Source organism: Nipponia nippon, unplaced genomic scaffold (genome assembly GCF_047370975.1).
Source record: "Nipponia nippon isolate SJK-2023a ecotype South Korea unplaced genomic scaffold, ASM4737097v1 scaffold_4, whole genome shotgun sequence".
In the NCBI taxonomy this organism is placed as follows: domain Eukaryota; kingdom Metazoa; phylum Chordata; class Aves; order Pelecaniformes; family Threskiornithidae; genus Nipponia; species Nipponia nippon.
The window spans coordinates 124022835-124043826 of NW_028262358.1; the positions used below are offsets into that span (position 1 = coordinate 124022835).

A 20992-nucleotide genomic window follows, 5' to 3' on the forward strand; every position below is an offset into this window, starting at 1 on the left:
GAGGCTATTAGGATTTTAAATTTGCCACAAGGCACAATCAGGTATCTAAATAATAAATATCAGTTTAATTTCTTCAAGCCTGAAGATATTAACCCTGAGAAGTCAAATTCTGAAATGGAAACATAAACTTAACCTTGATTAGAGATGTAGCAGAACTCCCTCAGCAGAGTAGCTACCATCCCTTGTGGACAGGGAGCTTTTTGTTTTTCAGACGATGGTTGGCAAAAATATTTATTCAGCCTTTTATTCTTAAATGATGAATCTACAGAATACATTTCTGTATCCTGGTATTCTAAGGTATAATGAAGTTTTCTTGGTCAACAAGATGCTCTTCTGTTGAAAAAGAACATGTCAGTAATGTCAACATAGACAATTTTCTAGGTAGAACTGCAATATAGCAGGTAACTGAAATTGAATGCATCTGTTATATTTCTTGTTGCCAAGGTTTTAACGTTGCAGCAGCATCTGCTATCACCTTTCCAAATGATTTTTTGAAGTGAAATTGGTACATTCATTTTATTTCATGACTTAGCAATTGCATTGAGGACAAATTATAGTTTATAAGGTTATATCAAGGTTTTGTCTGCACATCTAGGAGGATCCTAGGACTATAGTCTCACGATTACAGAGACACAGCTTATTCTAACTGTGGCCTAGTTAATAAAAATTATATATTTTCTACAAAATCCTGTTCTTCAATCACCACAAAAAAAATACAAAACACTAATATCAACAGTACATGACATCGACTTTGATCAGTACAGTATTTTGTACTTTGATCGGCTGACCTTTCCTTCCTTCCTTCCAGGTGAACTAGGCAAGAAAAAGGGGAGAGGTGGAGCAATTGGCCAATCGTATCAAGGCATGTTGTACAGATCAAGGGCACGGTGAACACTGATATTCTTCACAGAATCTATAAGTCATTAAAATTCCCATATCCTGTTCTTATAAGAAAAAAAAAGAACAGACAAAGGCACAACAGGAATCTATTCTCTTGACAGCGATTTAATAATAAAAGAAAATGTTCTGAGCCATTCTCATTACTGCTTGGAAACTTTAATCTTGTGGACTTAGTTTCTGTTCATGAAAACCTTCAGATCCCTTTATAAGCTACAGAAAGGGAAGGGAATATTTGTAGTTTAATTATACATTTAAACGTTTTGGAGAGTCAGACCCACTTTGGAATAGTGTTGTGATGTCTAAATGAAGGGCTTTTCAAGCAGTATAAGGCACTGCCTCAATATCCTGACAGTTTGTCATAGGACATTCATCTGTATTTTGTAGAGAACGGGAAATCTGAGAAGGAAAGAAATATTTTCCCATATTACATTTTCTCTATATTGCTATGAATAACTTGTGAAAAACACTAGTCAGATTTTGTTGTTGGCTTTAATGATCATGCTGTTTATGCACAAGTATGTCAAATAAGCCCCATGTCATAGAGTCAAACCCTCTGCACGCATTTCCATTCTTAAAACAAAAGCATGCTAATCATCAACCTGTTGTGGACTTTACTGGTTGTCTTGCCCTCTCTTTCAAGTATAACTAAGATGAAGTAGAGATGGAATTAACTTTGTAAGTCACCAACTGACCAAAGGGATAGGAGGTAACAGAGCAAGAAATTAATTTTGCCTTTCTCCACTCTCTTCCATCAGCTATTTAGAAGTCTTCCGGATGACCTTTGGAAGCCTAGACATTTTTAGGAGAACTGGAACTCCTATATATAAGAATCAGTCAAAAGACTGATTAGTATGCAAGAGGCAATACTATCTCTCAGAAAAATGCAGGTTTGCTGCATAGGAAATGTGAAACAACTTCACAGTCAAGTATTTTATGTAACTCAACACAGAAACTAAGTCCATGTGGCATAGTTTCATATTGCATTGTTAATTATTAAGAAATGTGACTTGTGTACAAAAGAATATGCTTCAGAAAGGTACTGAGAATTGACTAGACTATAAATTGGTTTAACTAACTAAATATACTGTTAAGTTCACTAAGCCTTCTAACTAATATTGGATAATAAACAGGCATATTAATCTATTTTTCTTAATTAGAGTCACCAAAGATAAACAAAGAAAACAACCCAAAACAAAATAAAATGACCTGCTTAGATGTTAACAGCTTGAGCCATAAGCCTATAAACTGCCTGCTTTTTAAGAAAATCATCGTTAGCTGCATATTTTGTATGGTAATTGTACATAACCAGTTTATGAATAACAACAGCAGAGTTTTTCCCTTCTGATTTCAGTGCCACTTGAGCTATGCAGATTTCAAAAAGCTTATGAATATACAGATAAACAGAATTGTTCTGAACATCTGTAAGCAAAATATGAAAAGATGTTTTATACTGAATGAACATCCTGGGTTGTTTAATGCTGGCCAAAAATGGTGTATTTATGTATTAGGCTAATGCACCGAAAATAGCTCAAAATCCTTCACGCACTCCAGAACGCCTTTTCAGATTTTCATCTGTATGGTTGTCACCACAAAATGTAAAAATAATTTTCCAGCACTGTATTCATAAGCTTCAAAGTAACTCAATTATCTCTTAAACATCAATTTAGCAAGGCAATACCACATCAACTGATAGGAGAAGCTTCAAATGACCTGTTCCACATCTGAACAGGATAACACTAATCTGACCCTTTCAAGCAGAATCATGACTTTTCTACCTCCCCAACGGAGAGGTGAATCATGTTGATCTTCCAGGCTTATGAGGCTGGAGGTTTGCCCTTAGAGGCTTAAGTTTTCATGGGGTACCAACACAGTATTGTAGCAGTACGGCCATCACCTGGCTACTCTAAGACAAGTGGTGTCCCCTCACACAGCTTAATACCAGGTTTGCAGATCACTTTTGCTTCCCAGTGAAGTCCATCAAATGAAGAACACAGCAGAAGACTGGAACACCGCTGATGTAGAAAACAGACCTGTATCCACTTGAAGCAAAACAACACTTTCTTTCTAGAAAATATACTAAAAGCAGGAAGAAAAGAAAGAAACTAAGCTTTTTCTTGTTTTCTACAGAAGATACTTACTCAAGACTAAAAGATTTAGTGTAAAGAGTGAAGCAGAATATCAAACTGCAATCAATATGCTCCAAGCCTCCATCTCAGTAATTCCTCAGTTGACAGGTATTTAAATACAGGTGTTAGTGACATGTTACTGTAGACTTTAAGATCAATTATATTTAAGGCAGCGTTGTCCTCAGAGGTCTCCAAACAAGACATTATTTAAGATCATTATGGAACATCCTAAATACACAAGAAGACAAAAACCTTTGTGGGCCAGTGTACATGGAACATATTCCTGTCCCTTTTGGCTGCTGGTACATCAGCAAGCAGGAACTTCATTTTTTGCAGTGTAAGACAGATCAGCTTTCCAAGCAGAAAGCCTGACTGTTTAGTCGCTTGACTAATCTGGTGGCCTTCTACCGTGGAGTGACTGTAGGGGTGGATAAGGGAAGAGTACCTGATGTCATCTATCTTGACTTCTGTAAGGTCTTTGATGATGGTGGCCTTCTACGATGGAGTGATTGTGTTGGTGGACAAGGGAAGAGCAACTGATGTGACCTGTCTTGACTTCTGTAAGGCCTCTGACATGGTCCCACACAACATCCTTGTCTCTAAATTGGAGAGAGATTGGTTTGATGGATGGACTATTCAATGGATAAGGAATCGGCTGGATGGTTGCATCCGAAGAGTTGCAGTCAACAGCTCAATGACTGAAGGGAGATCAGGAACAAGTGGTGTCCCTCAGGGGTCTGTATCGGGACCAGTACTGTTCAATACCTTTATTAATGACATGGACAGTGGGATTGAGCGCACCCTCAGCAAGTTTGTGGATAACACAAGCTGAGTCTGCAGTTGGTACGCTTGAGGGAAAGGATGCCATCCAGAGGGACCTTGACAGTCTTGAGAAGTGAGCCAGTATGAACTTCATGAAGTTCACCAAGGCCAAGTGCAAGGTCCTGCACTTGCGTCAGGCCAATCCCCAATAACAACACAGACTGGAAGATGAATGGGTTGAGAGCAGCCCTGCAGAGAAGGATTTGGGGATACTGGTAGACAAAAAATTAAATATGAGCAAGCAACGTATGCTTGCAGTCCAAATATAGCTAGCCAATTGTATCCTGGGCTGCATCAAAAGAAGTGTGGCCAGCAGGTTGAGGGAAGTGATTCCCTCTTCTACTTCACTCTTGTGAGACTTCTCCTGGAGTATGGCATCCAGCTCTGGGGTCCCTAGTACAAGAAAGACATGGACCTGTTAGAGCAGGAAAATGGTCAGAGGGCTGGAACACCTCTCCGATGAAGAAAGGCTGAGAGACTTGTTGTTGTTCAGCCTGGAGAAGAGAAGGCTCCAGGGAGACTTTATTGAGGCCTTTCAATATATAAAGGGGCTTATTAGAAAGATGGAGAAAGACTTTTTACCAAGGTCTGTAGTAACAGGACAAGGAGTAACCATTTTAAACCGAAAGAGGGTAGATTTAGATTAGATATAAGGAAGAAATATTTTATAATGAGGGTGGTAAGACACTGGAATAGGTTGCCCAGAGAAGTTGTGGATGTCCCATCATTGGAAGTGTTCAGCGTCAGGTTGGATGGGGCTCTGAGAAACTTGATCTAGTGAAAGATGTCCTTGCCACAGCACGGGCATTGGAACTAGATGATCTTTAAAGGTCCCTTCCAACCTAAACCATTTTATGATTCTATGATGTATAACATGCATGGATCAGATGCATGATCAAAACTGCACATGCATTCAAGAACATCCAAGAAGAAGAGACTGGAAAATCTTATGCCTCAGCAGGCACACACTCCCCTACCTCCACATCACATAGCAGTGCATATGCACATAAATGAACAGTGCATGGCCTGCATCCTTAGCTCCAGATAGAAGTATGGATAGTGAATGTACATATAGATACCTTGGATTTGAATCAGTTGTTCACATATAAGCATCCAGTTACTTTTGAGATGTCCAAGGGCAGCTGGGGCATCCATGAAAAACTGTCAGATGTGACTATAGCGTGGCACGTGGGATATTCGCAGACATCTCAAATGGCATGAAATCCTACATTTAGGCAACTGAATCAAAAAAAAACACCATTGGCTGATATGTTTTGAGTGACCTTAGCACAGGGCAAAGAGTAAATCCACACCATTTTGCCTGAGGTCTAGGTGACAATGTGCTTTTAGAAGTGCTAAATGTTTCGTCCAAAGAATTGTTGCTTTTTTTCTTCAGAGTAGAGAGCACAGAAAGGTCTTGGACTAAAATAACTTTCCTGCACAGATTCTCAGGACTGCATGGGCTAAAAACAAAGCTCAAAGACTTGCCAAGTGGATACTATTTAGACAGCCCTGATATCCTTTCTAGAGCTGGATTTAGAGGACATGACTGTCAAGTGTTTACCATAGATATGATCTTGCCAGAGCAGATGAATAAGAAAGTGGCAATCACACAGTGCATAACTGAAGTCTACTATTTCATAAGAACTGTTCTTCCCAATGAAAACTATGGCAAAAAGAAGCAGCCAGATGGCAATATCTTAGGGGAGCTTGTGAGAGCTCACTTTAAAGAGCCTTCCAAAAAGTATGTTCAGACATGAAAAAAACACTGCTAAAAAAAAATCAGAATAAAATCAGAATAAAATAGGGCTAGAGGAAGCTAAGCAGGAAAAAAATAGCATGCAGAAATCAGTAAATTCTCCAACTCAGCTCAGCTGCACAACTAGGAACAAAAATGTGAAGCACATACACATCCCATTTATGTTCACACAGACAAGGCTATGAAATATGTGTTTATGCTTCTGGATATCTCTGAGCAAAAAATCCTCCAGTGTCCGGCATCTGGAGGCATATAAACATCCACAATGCAAATGTGTATAAAACAAGCACTAGAAAAATAACCTCAGCTGTGTTTTTGCACTACAAATCTAACTAAAAAAACCACCAGAATATAGACCTCAAAGATTTTTCCCATTTCTTTATTCCAGGATTCTTATTATTTAATTACCATTTTTATCTTTGTTCACTATTGATAAAATACAACATAGAAAGTAGCTACAAAAAGCTTTCAAAGTATCTCAATCAAACGCAAATCTCACAATACTAGGGAGCTATTCTGAAATATAAAACCAGCCTACACTGCGCAGAATTAAGAGATGGTACCCTTTTTCTACTTCCCTGGCTACACCACCTTGTCCTGTGTTCACATCTCACCTTAACCCAACACCCAACCCTCAGTATCTTTGGAGAAACAACAGTCCATCATAACTACCCTCGGTGTACTGGAACCGTGAGCGCGTTGGGAAAGACAAGTTGTGCTGCACATCCCTACTCCATATAAACAATCTAATTATTTAATACCCAGGCCATTAAACGGAGTGGGCAATAATTACCAGAGATGTCTTGGACCATATATGCTTATAAAAATTACAGATAGTGCAGGCAAATGATGGAAGTATGAAATACAAGAGAGCAGAAGTATTAGGAAGAAATGGACCATTTGGATAAGACAGGCATCACCGATCCTTCCATAGATGAAGCCTCCTATCGCTACGTTTTGCAGGAGTTCTGGGTATCCATGCATCAGGTAATGATAAAAGCATGGTATCCTTTTTTTTTGTTCTAGATATGTTTAAATTTCTATACACTAAACATTTGCACTCAGGAGCATGCATACTGCTATACGTTCCCACCAGAAATTCTCCCTAATCTGTATGTTTTCTTTAACATTTATAAGGCAATGTCTTATTTGTTCAGTATTGTCTATAAAATACCACCTTCAAACATCTCTTTTCGCATTTTTTACTGTTTCCAGAAAGTTTCTGCTTTTTCAGGTGCCTTGCAGCACTCCTCCGCAGTTGCTAAAGTGTCCATTATTTGTTTGTGCCACTGAACTTTTTACACTCTTTCTATCAAGCCTATGTGACAGATTGTCAGTGAGAACAGTATATCAACTTCAGCATTTGGCATAAAAAGTGTTAACAAGAAAATAAACCAAACGAAAACCTCCAAGCTGTTCTCCACTAGCGAGTATAGGAAAGCAAGAATTTGCTTTAACAGCAACATTAGTCAGTTGGCTGCCAGTGGTTCTATGTTTTAGATCACAGAAAGAAACTGTATTGGGTTATTAGTACTGTAGAAGGATTAGTATAAGAGTGCCATGAAAAATAAATGCAAGGGTTTGGCGTGGAAATGATAGGATGCAGTGCATCGAACGGTATGAAAATTTAACAAATTATTAATCATAACGGAAACGAGAAATTTAGACTTCTCCATACAACTTCTTTGTTATATGGAAAGAAAAAGAAAGAATGCGTGCTTTCTGATTTTTGTTCGTACTCAGATACAGACAAAAGTAAAATCAAAACTCATGCTTTTTCTAAGGAACACATTTACATAATTTGAAACAGAATATTTCCTGAAGAAGCTGTTTTTTCTTTTTCCTCAGAATATTTGTACATACATTAACTCATTAATTATTAGGAGATACCAATGGGATGGGCATACCATAGATTTCATTACAGTTTAGCATGCAAGGCCAATACCAGGGTTTACTAAATACCCAATCCCTTTAGTCGCTGCAGCCACTCGTACTCTTCATTGTCCCTCATAATCTGATAGGATTCTACTCACAATCCTTAAAAACCAAAGAGAGACTTACCAGAACAGACCTCTTTGTAGGTAGGATTTGGAGTATAGCCTCCTGCGTAACCCACTTGAGTGGAGTAGACTCCCTTCTGTGTCCAAAACTTCCTCTCGGCTCCCCAGAAACAGCCCATACCTGAATATTGCATAAAGTGCATATCCTTATGTCACATTCTGCTCAATACCAAATCGCTTATTTGCGCATTAATTGATACGATCCGCAGTAGAAGTAACATCTATAGCCAGCACGTGATGGTCAAATGTTTCCCAAGTTTATGCATACAGTAATTACACTCAGAAATCCATTCTGCATCAGAGCACAACTCAAATAAAGCTTTATTTACGCTTCTGAATATTAACATATCACAGAGGACAAAACCTATAAGGGTTCAAAGGTGCAAACAAGGAGAATTCTCATGCACATAAAAAAAGTTACTTAAAAGGCAATTGCGCTATTTGTACAGCATCATTTTTACTTTAGTTGCTTAGCAAGCTGTCAAAACATAATAATTTGTATTAATGGCAAACAGGTATTTAATTTTCTGCTTTCAGGCGTATGCAGTCTTTAAAGGTGGCAGTAATAATGGGTTAAATTATATGCTATACAGGAGGAAAAATGCTTTGGTTTAACAATTTATGCATGCAGATATTTGATGTTTAGACAAACTTTTGGTAGTCATTCACCCACATGGCCAATTATCCAAGGACATCAGATTGTCAACAGGTGTAAATTAAAAAAACCCTGCCGGTAATAAGAATCAAGCACATTGTATGAAATCCAGAGGGAAGGATCAAACAAGAATAACATTCACAATTCTCTGATGGCTTAAATAGTTAAGAGATGTTCGCTACGATTTGTAGGACTCTTTAAAGCTGAAACATGTCATGTACACTCTAGTATTGTTTAGCTTATCCCTGATGATGGGCAATGTATTTTCTATTTCAGTGATAACATACTTCCTTTTATTATTCCTTTACTAAAACATTTGAAATAAAAGGCAGTAAAAAACAAGCTAAATATTAAATACACTTAGAAATCAATGACCCATAATGGGTTTTCTATTGATAATGCTGCAGATACGATGGGTTAAAAAATTACAGAAATGTTACTTCAACTAGTACAACTAGAATCATAGAATCACAAAATAGTTTAGGTTGGAAAAGACCCTTAAGATCTTCAAGTCCAACCATTAACCCAGCACTGCCAAGCCCACCACTAAACCATGTCCCTCAGCACCACATCTCCCCGGCTTTTAAATCCCTCTAGGGATGGGGACTCAACCACTTCCTCGGGCAGCCTGTGCCCGTGCCTGACAGCCCTTTCGGTGAAGAAATTTTTCCTAATATCCAACCTAAACCTGCCCTGCTGCAACTTGAGGCCATTTCCTCTTGTCCCATCGCTTGTTACTTTTGAGAAACTAGAAGAACAAAGCAGTTCCCTTCTATCAACTACGATGGCTCACAAAGCCATATTCTTTCTTTGAAACTTCAAAGATTAGCTTCAAATTAAAGTAACTTATTTTGACCAACTCCTGTCTCTGCAGTTGTAATGCACCAAAAATACAGAAGTCATGACCCAGATTTCTCCTTCTAATTCAGGTGCTCAAGCAAGCTGCATAAATTAGGAGCCTAGCCTGCTCCTGGAGACCACAGAAAGAGGCAGGCATCTCCTGAGGACAATTCAGCCCACAGAAGATATAAATTGCTGATCCAATGATGGTCATTCTCCCTTGACTACAGAGACAGCTATGGCTATTAGACTTGGGTTTCTCAGCTAAATTAGGCTGGTGGCAAACTGCTGTAGGACCTCTCTTGAAATTCCCTCGCAGTTTTGCAGAAAGAACAATCTAGAATTCTCATTTGAGATAAATTTTTCAGGCACTCACATATCACCGACCTAACAGTGATTTAAACTAGAGTGCATTTCTGTACCTGATGTCACTATTTTATCTCAATTAGATCTGGGAAGTTCTCCAGTAATTATGCCCCTAGTCAACTGATATAGGGTGAGACAGCTTTTACACGTCACTCTGGCCATGTTGCATGGTACAAACGGCAGCTGTGGTCCTGTCATTGTCCAAATCAAGAGCATAACTAGGGAACATCGGCAATCCCTGATGCTCAAGGTTCCTCCCCACAGAAGTCAGAGCACATACAAGGGGGACAGTGCATGTCCATGTCTCATCTCAGCGGTCAGGTCACAGATGAGAGGGAGCCTACAGCAATGAGCTGGGAAGTGCTCCGTGGTCCATTGAGAAGCCAGCCTTTGAACAAATAGTTTAGGCACAGCCTTTGAATCTTTAACCAAATAATTGCTTAGAAGTATATTTTTATCCACGTTTCTCATATGTACATGTAAAACTTCACGCGAACACAGGTATGTTCCTTGTAAAAATACCACACGCATCCTGCCAAAATTCACGTCGCAGTACATTTGAGTGATGTGAAGCATGCAGACAATACTCATTAACAATACTTTAACACGGAGTGTACGCAAATTCTTGACTCTTTTACGCTGGGTGGACATATGGTAACAAAGTAGAGAAGCAAACACAAGCATACACAGCTTGGGGTAGGAGGGCAGATTTCTGTTAAAATAAAACCCTTGAGCTTCATCATTCCTGCCTGCAGTTCTTTACGCCTCAACCCTCGCCTTAGAGATGTAGCTAAATCTTGACTCCGTCTTCATACTGCTTTATCCATGAGGACATTTTGGAGGCATTACAGAATCAGACTGTGATGAATAATCTATTTGAAAAGTGCATCTGATTTTGCTAAAGTCAACACAGAAGAGAAAACATTTTTAAAAATCATAACTGGGAAAATTGTTTAATTATGTGAAAGGCCTATAGTATATCAAGTCTATCATGGGTTCCAAAAAAAGGTATTTCCATTCCATTGCAAGATAGTGAAAAGTTAGGAATACAGCTTTTCCATGGACATCCAGTCTGCTCTAACAGAGTTTGTTCCTTCTGATAATCATAATTTACTTTGTCAACAAAAGAAAATTTTGTATTTCGATACACAACCACAAAAGAGGAAGGAGGCAGGATCCACTTAAATCTCATCTATCTTAAATTTAGATATTTAACTACACATACTGCCCAGCTATTCTGCTTATTTTTTAGGACTGTCTAAACTCGGTGGTCTCAGAATTCATTAAGTTCTTCTCTCCTTCCCATGACAGTCTTCACCCAAACATGTTGTCTTGAAAAAACTGGCGCCTTTCAGTAACTCTCTGGTGGCTGGATTTAGGTGGAGAGCAGAAGAAGGCATCAGAACTCACATAGAAGTGGGTGGACTTAGGCTATATTAGACTGCTTCCAAGGGTGCTTTTAACTTGTTTTGTGGGTTGCTTGCTAGAACCTAAGTCTGTATCTGAAGCATTGAAAATAAACTTCAGCCCAAAACTAATACCTCAGTGCTGTGCAGCCTTAATATTACAAGGGAAGTTTGAGCTACAGCTGCCTAAAATCCCAGCTCCTTTTGCAGCTGGTGACGCCAAGACCCTTGCAGAAAGGACGCTGTAGTCAGTTTTTCAACTAACATTGGTTGGGCAAGCATGCTGAGGGGTGGTGAATGAGCTATTGCAAGGAACAGCACAGACCCAAAATTTTTCTCACAACATATTCCTTGGCCCACACCTGAGTGCAAATGAGTAACCCAAAATTAAGGACACAACCCAAATTCAGGTTTGAGTTCGGATATAGGCCCAACTTCAAATACAAAGTAGAAATGCTCATTCTTTTCCTATTTATATCAAGAATTTTAATGCTCACTAAATCCCTAACTGCACTGTCTGAAATTACTGGTTATCAGTGTAGTGGTCACTGACTCTCCTTGATCAATAACTATTATTTAGGATTCTCTCACTGATAGCCCTCTCTGACCTGTTGATTTGACCTGGTGACCTACATCCTCATTATGGTTTCTTCCACTTTTTCTTCTCTGTCACAGTTTATGTCTGAATTCATTCTGCCCTCCTTCCTCTGAGAGACAGACATTTTATTCTCTTGGCGAACTATTCTCATCATTTCTCAAGTACGCTGGCACCTTGCACAAACAATAAATCCTCACATCCATGAGAACAGATAAAATTGAAGTCTTTGTCATAATAAAACAACCTGCTAGTAAAGGGACATAATTTACAACGATACAACACTAAATTGCTTTCCACAGTATTAATACATACAACGGTTGATGTTTGCTATTCTGCTAAAGTGGTGCCACGTTCTACGGAGAAACTGTCACAAAGAGAGAAATATTAACAATAAAACCCCACATAATATTCCGGAGTTAAGACACATCAGCTCATGGAATGCCTATTCTTCAGAGCTCTGGCTGCCTTAAGCCGTGTTTAACATGAACAACGATTACTAAAATAGGGAAATAATCTCGGTTCAAGACTTCACATGCTGTTGTAGTACAAAAAAGTTTACTTTCCCTAATTATTACTACTCTAGTAAGAAAACTGAAGAAATAAGTAATTAAAATAATTAAATTAAATAATTAAATAAAACTCGGAGAAAAAAACCAGTAGAAAAATAAACATAAAAGCAAAATAAGCCACCGGTATTATAATTTGAAACTAGAAAACATGAATGTGATTTTCAACTACTCATGAAATAATTTGCATAATCCCCAGTACTGGTGAAGAGTGTGCAGCTTTAGAGTTAGATAGAGAGCTTCCAGAGGCATTCCTAAGAGAAAGAAAAAAAAAAAAGGAAATACTGGGGAACATACTCATGTTCCCAGAAAAAGTATTATTTGAACATAATGGGTATTGCAGAAGAGTGTTTAAGCATCCAAGATATTTGTCACTTTTTAATTGCTAATTTGTAAAACAAAAACTATTCTTCCAGTGATGGGTTTTGACTGAATCTTAATTGGAATTTCAAAAGGCATTTAAAGATTTTTTGCGTTTGAACTTCAAAACCAAACAGATTCAAATGGCAATCTTTAAAGGTTCATTCACCCCTATAAATAATATTAATCATACAATTTGGGAATAAATGCTAGTACCCCTATTCCTTTCTGGCATCCATATTCATTTTCTCAAAGTATTCTCTTTATATATCCATAGACTTATATATCTTCTGAACAACTCTTTTTGCACACAGCCTTACGCTCAGCCAAGGAACATGTGTTTCCATAGGCAACCCAGATCATTTGCATATTTGTAAAAAATAGTTAGCGTAAGCTGAAGTATTTTTCTAAAATAATGAAAGCAAAGTGTTACTCTGATAAGAGAGATAAGCATCCCATTGTTAAAGATGATAATCCGTAATAATTTTGAAATATTCACAGGGCAGAACTGAACCCCAGGTGTTTACTTGCTAGTGAGATGAATAGCTTTACAGATTGCGTTAACCATATTGACTAGGTCTCCATTGACTGCAACAAGAGCTCATACATTCAGGGATTAATTTATTTGCCTAAATGGAGACATCCAGGGTCATTTGAGATGCCTTAGGACATCCAAGACATCTATCTACACAAGGTTGACATAAAAGACACAGGACTCAGGAGAGACATGTGCCCTTCTTGAAAGGCACCCTGAGGCCAGGCAAAATGCTCCTGGACATCTCAAATGTAACTGTTTGCATATTTTAAGGCAAGAGGAACAAGCCCGTACCCCATATGCAGACATTACAAAAACCTGAAAGTCTCTGAATCTGTAGTTGAATCTAATCCCCCAAATAGTGATTTGTGTCTGAAAGTTGCCTGTTTCTCTTCCACAACTATAAAGAGAGTCTAGCATGACTAGCTGAGTTGTAGAAGTCTATGCTGCAGCATAAGATAGACAAATCCTAAGAAAAACTACTAATTACAGTTATCTATCCTCATAATAATGTTTGTAGCTTGTAATATTGTTAGATGCTTTATTTCGTGTACTGCATGCAATAGCCATCACACCGAACCAAAAACGAGAGTGGAAAACTTGTTTGAAAATTATGCAACGTTCAAGCCGTGTTCTCCACTCATACAAGAAACTGCATGATCCTGCAAAGGTAACCTTTACTCACCTTCCTTCTGATCTCATTCTCCAACGTCTGTTCCTAACACATCTTTGAATAATACTTAGTTTCCATGCAGGTTGCCTGATGTAAATTCCTATTTATGATTCCATGATGTAAATCAGCAGAAGCAGTGAATTTGCATCAGAAGGGCATTTGTGATCCAAACTAAAACCTCACAAGATGCACCCATTTTGTACTAATTAAAGTCTATTAAGTTCTGAGCTCAAGGGTTGCTAAACGAGGCTGATGCTTCAGGGACTCCCAGCTTTCCATTTAGAGAAAGTCACAGCAGGTGTATCGTTTTTATATACTGGCTAATTTTCATATTTTCTCTAAAACATGGACAGGTATATGGTATTTTCATTTGTAGAGCATTTTTTTTTAATTCCTTTGTCCTTCACCTTTGTGGTACATCCTTCTCCGCTGGGTATCAGGTGCATACACAACCTGACTTCTGCCTGACTACCCAACGACCTTTCGCTCCTGCCAGCTTTATTTACAAGCGTTCTCTCTCCCCTGCCCTCCCAGCAGCCCAACAGGACATCCAGAAGACTCTTTTTGTCATATTCTGAAGAATGAATGCATTATTTCATTGGCATGCCAAGTCTTTTCTGGCCCACCGCCTGCAATCCCTACACCCACACTTCAAGGCACTTTTCCATGCAGCAGATTAAGAAGCTGTTTCAATGCCAGTTTGATAGCAATGCTTCGCTGCAGAAGATGAACTGCAAAGGATATGGATCCTGCTCCTCCTTCTGTTAACAGGATTTTAGAATGTACGATTCCACTAAGTAGAGGAAAATGTCAGTTTTAAAGGTATCCTCAGAAAAATAAAACGTGCTGGTACGCTGAAAGAACAAAGAGCAACGTCCCCTGGAAACCTCCTCCCTAACCCCAGATCAGAGTAAGTAGCGGCACAGGATCTATCCGGAGCTCGGGAGCACGCTAGACAGAGGAGACCAGCTCTTGTGCCAGCTTATGTTCTGAAACCCTAGAAGCAATGATTCTGCCAGCTGCTCAAATGCTACAGTACCCAGCCAAAAGTAGCTGGGGGCACAGGCTGCTCCTATACATTGAAGCAGTAAAGGACAGCCAACAGTACATCCCACCGGCCTACCTCACTGCATCTTGCTCTAGCCAGCATCTCTCCGGGAGCTGAAGACACAGCTGCCAGTATCCCCGCTTCTCTTGGCCAGTATAGGACTTGGCCCGAATTTTGAATACGATTGATTTAGTTACCTCTATAAAATCTGGAGAAGGAAATGCTCAGCTGCTTTGAACTGAAATGATTTTTTTCCCCCAATTGGAAGGAATAAATTGAACGTCAGGAAGTTATATACCTATATAATAATGCTCATTTCATACATTTCTGCCAAATACTGAGTGTGATTGGCGTTTTTCTCTTTAGAAATTGTGCAGAGCATTTGGTACAGCTGATTGATTGAAGTCAGTCCAAGTACTGATATTTCTGAGTACTGAGCCAAAGAGATATTTATTTATGCTGTGTGCTCCGAAACCATGGGGACCATTAAGTTTTAGTACTTCACAGGTTGAAGTGGGCACCTTGGCTTCACCACGAAAGGTCAGGATGAGACCTTGGTAGGCACCATCCTGTTCCCTCCCCCAAAGAGAAGATGGGTGAGCAGGCAACAAGGAAGCTGTGATGGGACCCACCAGACTCCCAGTTCGGACAATAAGGAGATCAGGACGTCCTGGCAACCCAGGAGAACGTCCAGCCTGTATCTAGTCTATACACAGTGGTTGTATGCCTGGATATAATAATTTTTCTTGACTTTATGTAACTCAATAGCACCAGACTTCCAGAAAGTTAAATTTTGTTCTCTACAGAGAACTATGCCAGTCCCTTTGGCTTCACTGTCATTGTGCACACAAATCCAAAAGTAGGACTGGATCTCACAATCACATGTCAAGCGAGTGAATACAGCTTTGTTGAACACTTTCATACCGCCTGTGCGCTTACACAACAGTTAATAAGGGCCTGAAACTCTGAAATGATCAAAGCCGTGTCTTCATAGGTACCAAGCTAAAAATACAGCACGAATTACCCCAAAGTCTTTGTTCTGAATTTTTTTAAATTTTTGTTGAGTATCTGGAAAGAATTCCAGATTCAGATTGAAATGCAATATCTTTTACATAACATTGGAATATGTAGGGCGCTTTGGCGAGCCATCTGGATGCATATAGGATTAATGTTATCAATCAGGATTTAAAATAAAATTGTATTATTGATGTCTTTAGGGGTTTAACATGCAGCAACCACAGAATATTTGAGCAATCACAGAATATTTGAGATCACTGGAAAACAATCAACTAAGAAATGGTTGGGAGGAATATAAAAAAAAACCTGAAATGGAGAACAAGCTCAGCTGAAAGAAATAAAACTCCTGATGACAGATGGCATTAAGCGGATGATTTTCCTAGATAAGCGTTGGCTCTAATGCTACAACAGGGTTGATAAATATGTTGAACAGCTTGCCTGGGGCAAGTCAAACAAAGCCCTCGGCAAGAAATTTAAAATGCAGTTTGCCTAACAGAGCAACTAAAGAGGAATTTCTTGGCTCACCATTTTGCCAAGATGTGTTCTGTTCACACTGCATGAATTCCCAGAGAAACTGTTGGGTTTGCTTCTCTTTCCATAGGAGAAGCAGAAGCCTCATGTTCATTCAAATTAACAAATGCCCAGCCAATTCATTTATGCCTGTATGGTAGCTGCTGACATTCGAAGTGCGTGTGGGCACGTGTTTGTGTATGTATGGATGTTTGTATAAAATCTGCACAACAGATTAGAATTATTGTAAGAGGAAAAGCAGACTATCATAATAGAAAAGGAATATTTTACTGTCAAGAGAAAAACTGCCATGTTTTCAGCACAAAAAATATGCATAACGTGTCATAAGTATGACTTTCGAAAAACCCTATAAGACAACAGCACTCAAACTGGGAAAAGCAATAGAGATAGGCAGATAGAAAATTATTCTTAAAATGTGTTTATTCAACCCATCATAAATGCATGTTACAAGTTTTAAATAATATAAAATCAACAGGATTTAAATAAATCTGAAGCCAATATCCAGTATGTCATTAAGGCACACACCACAGCTGCTCTAAACTTCACAGTTATAGTACAAGAGGTTTCAGATATTCCTGTTTAAATGCAATTTTGATCTTAACCACCAGAGAGCAGGGATATACACAAGTCAGTGTATTAAAATACTTTCAAAGATGGCCTTATTCACTGCCTCAATATTACTTCCCCACCCAATAAGCAGGAATATTTAAACCAATTTTATCCTGGAGGTCAGCAAAACTGTCCTCTGCTGAGTCCACATAATAAGAAAATTCCATCATCAAAATCCTCTGCTGGAAAACCGCTTGCCTCTAATTCCCAGAAACTGGAGGATACGGCCTACTCAAAAAGTCATTTATGCTGATCTGGAAGGTTGTCATCATACACTGGAAAGAGAATATGTAAAAGCAGCAGAGGCCAAACTTTCTGACCTTTGAGAGATGCACCCAAATGTCCCTGTACCCATGACACAGATCTCCACCCGGCAGAGTTGGGAGGACAACTTTGCAAAATAACCTCCGCCTGTGAGCTGCACCTGAACTGTTCAGAAGTTCATCTTGGGTCTAAATAATCAGAACTAACACTGTGAATCATTCCTAAAATGAATGGGAAGAGACGTAGATCTTGCAAGAGTGAAGAAAGCCAACCACTCCTGCGGCTCTGCCTTCTTCCGTAGTCTTGGGCTACCGGCTTTATTCCTAATCACTCTTCTGCATCTATTTGTTCTGCATTAATCACACTCAGCATTTTCTTAATTAGGAGAGAAAGGTTAAAAGGAGTTGGAAGATGTGCAGGGTTCATTAGGCCCAAACATATAGATACAATTCACGGGCTTTACTTCCCAGCTCCCAAAAGGAGACCGGTGTGAGAATATGCCATAGGAGGAAGCCTGGCAGCAGACGTTTGGATCCGGGGAACCACATTTTCTGCCTCCTCTAGAAAGCAAATACTTACCTAGTAATTCACATGTATTTAGCTCCTTTCATCCAAAAACATCAAAGCATTTTGCATACAATAATTAAGCCTCACATGAACCATAATTTATGAATTATTACTTTAAGTACTCCACAACTGAGGTATGAGCGGTCCCAAAGCAAAGCAAAGAATCCCTTTTGGAAAAATACCAAAGGATCCCAACTAACAGATCTTTGTTTAAAATCTCTCTTTTTCACGCTGACTATTGGGTGATAGAAACACCACTTGATGAAACTATGCATTTTCTAACTTTTTCCTTCCCATATTTTGATTGGTTTGTATTCTTCAGTAAAACTTTGTCTAGATAAAATGTAGCAACTTTCATCTTATTTGTCTTTTGTCAGTGGAATACAGCTGCAATATCATCATGTGGAAAATAAGACAAAATAAAGAACTGCTGCTTCCAAAAATACAGAAAATATATCGGAGCATTGTGATTGCTTTAACATGTTGAGCCGGATATACCAACTGGTGGTCTTGATATTTATTAGGTTGAGGACAGAGCCAGTCAAGATTAGGCATGGGACAAGAGAAATCAAAAATGTTTAACAACAAATAGACAATTCATCCAAAAAATGGTTCAATGTCTTACTCTTGAAGGTTTCCATCTTATAAAAATTTGTTTTGTTCTTTGATCAAGTTTCATTCATGAAATGGAACTAATTCTGTTTACTTGGCATTGTATAAGTAATCGAGTCCACTATATTTAGACAGGTGTAGAACTGGGAAAAACGAGATGAGAAGGAAGCTTTGGGAATTCAAGCCTGAATGCAGACTGTAAAAGATTTTCTCTCTGAGGCTTGTTTCCGTCATTAGTGGTATTGCTATTTTCACAACCACAGCAGATAAAAGCCTTCATCGCAGATTTGAATTCCATTGTGCTGGGTTCTGGGTACAAATGCAGAACAAAACAGCAACCTCCCCAAAAGTTTAGTTTTCTATTTACAGGGCCATTCATATCGGTACATACCATAAAAATGAAAGAGAACTGTCACAAATTGTACAATTCAGGAACTGGAAACCGATAAACACGTTTTCTTTCATGTTTGGGGATTTGGGTGAATGCTCGTGGCTGGGAACAACTGGGCATCATTTTCCATGAACAACTGAATCACATGCAAAGCAATATTGCACCAAAAACGGATATGACCTGCAGAAAAGAAGTGCTGTTCACAAAGTAAGAACAATCAGTCTTTAAGTGCAAAATATTTGGATTAAAATTGCATGTCTTTCATGTCTAATCGATTAAAGAGGAGTCTTGAGAAGTACTGTAGGGACCTGATGTTTCTTGGCCACAACGATGATGACTGAAGTGTCCCAAGGACACAGAAAAAAAATGTCAGGGTTTATGGTCAAAATTCTGACTCCTTTAGCTATTTACTCTTTTTAATTTCTCTTACAAAATAAACTACTGGATCAATGAAAATGTGATGAGTATGAATAAAAGCATCCGAAGCTTTGCAAACCTCTGAAGTGTCCAAAAATGGAACCAAATCTTAATCTGAATTAACACAGCAGAATGCCCAAGGATACAGTCAATAAACCATGCCAGCTTGTGCACAGATAAATTCAGTCTAGCCACTTTTCTATCTCCTTTGAAGAAGGGAGTAGTTTCTTAACACATTACCTTTCAAAAGTCTGTTAGGGATAAAAAGAACCTCTGGTACAAGAATATGTGAAAGAGATTGAGATAGAGCTACATGGTCCTATCATCAACCTGATTATTTGCTTCATTGCAAAGCATCACATCTTTAGTTCAGTCATTGATTTGAGGCTTTCAAATCATTTTGTGATCTTCCTTTGCTCTAAGCATTCCAATACTTCGCAGAGATTCATTTTAGATCATCCTTGGTCATTTGACACACTTTAGTGCTCTGCTACTCAAGTAGAACTTGATGTACAAATAAAATAAGAGATGTCATCAGGGCTGTGTAATCCATTTGATTCTCTTGAAACTATATCTTTCATATAAATTCATCTCTGCAATAATAGCGAAGCCTTACCCTTGTCTTGTGAAAATCTCTCTAATCTCTCGGCAACCTTAGGGAGCTTGGAACACACAGAAGCAAAACAAAATCTATTCTACTATTATAAAAGCAAAGCACCACAAACATTTTGTTACCAGCAAAACAAGAATCACTTTTAGGGCTATGCTGCAGAAAATAATAACTTGTTTACAAAGTTTGTTTACTGCAAGGAATAGAAATCTTGCCTTTTCTTTCCTTTTGTGAGAACTATTGCTAAGTTAAATTAACTGCCATAGACGCATTCAGAAAAAGTAATCTCATATTACTTATTTTATTTATAACCTTAGATTTTAAACAACAATAGAAAGCTGTAGGCACCCTGACAGTTATTTAAACTTACAATCTATAATTGCTCAGGAGCAAAAAATAATTACGTTCAAATAAGAAGCCAATTCAACAAGCAGCCCTTTAGTCCTCCTTTCCCCAGCTCCACAGAAACATACCCTTAACCCTTTTCCAATAAAAGCCCAAACTAATAAATGCCTTCTAAGTGTACCTAGAAGATCATTAAAATTAATCTATTTTGAACCACAGCTGTCCTTAATGGAAATATAGAATTTCCAAGAGTTATTTTCTCATGTGTTAGTAGCCAATAAAATTATGGTATGTTCTGACTTGCAAAAGAGAATAACTCTTTCCTATCCACCCCCCAAAAAAGACAATTACTCAAGAAAATACCAGAGAGGATTGTTATAGAAAAACTAATTTGTATCCAGAGGAACAGACAGAGGCCAAATAGATAGGCAGTTAGTCATTTACCATTTACGCAGTACTCGACATGCACTCATTCCCAAAAACCATGGTATATCACTGTTGAAAATAAAGTGTCTCTAATAAATGCTGAGGCAGAGCGTCTGCACTGCGCTGATGGCTCGGCAAAGGAATTGCCATTACGCACAGCAAAGTCCAGGACCTGCTCACTCTCCAACCCCGTGGTTTTCTTAGATGTCCTCTAAACGTCCTGCGCTCTCTGGCTGTGGGTGGCAGAATATTAAGCTAGAGGGGCATCATGAGGCATACAGCCTCTGGCTGTTTTAAGGGCTGTAGTAGCATGCTCTTGCTTAAATAAACAGCCTCCCTAACCTTAAAGCTGGCTTTTGCAAGAGCCTCATAATATGCTATAGACATTATATGCCGTTTGTGAAAGAAGCACCACGGCAGTTGTACAGCAGCTATCTAAGGTGGAAATTCCCATCTTTACCATGAAGTTGGATGTGGCCGTTGTATAGC

The 20992-nt window shown here is 38.7% G+C and overlaps 1 protein-coding gene across 5 annotated transcripts in view; it reads right to left on the bottom strand.

The window, feature by feature from the left end:
* Positions 1-20992, bottom strand: part of MSRA (methionine sulfoxide reductase A) — a 300787-nt gene that overhangs the window by 149317 nt on the left and 130478 nt on the right. For 4 of the 5 annotated variants that reach the window (XM_087776795.1, XM_087776796.1, XM_087776793.1 and 1 more), the window contains one exon: positions 7669-7788. The exons of the other annotated variant lie outside the window; for it this stretch is intronic. In XM_087776795.1, coding sequence (XP_087632921.1) covers positions 7669-7788 — 120 coding nt within the window. The remainder of the gene's footprint in view (positions 1-7668; positions 7789-20992) is intronic. 5 annotated transcript variants of the gene reach the window in all.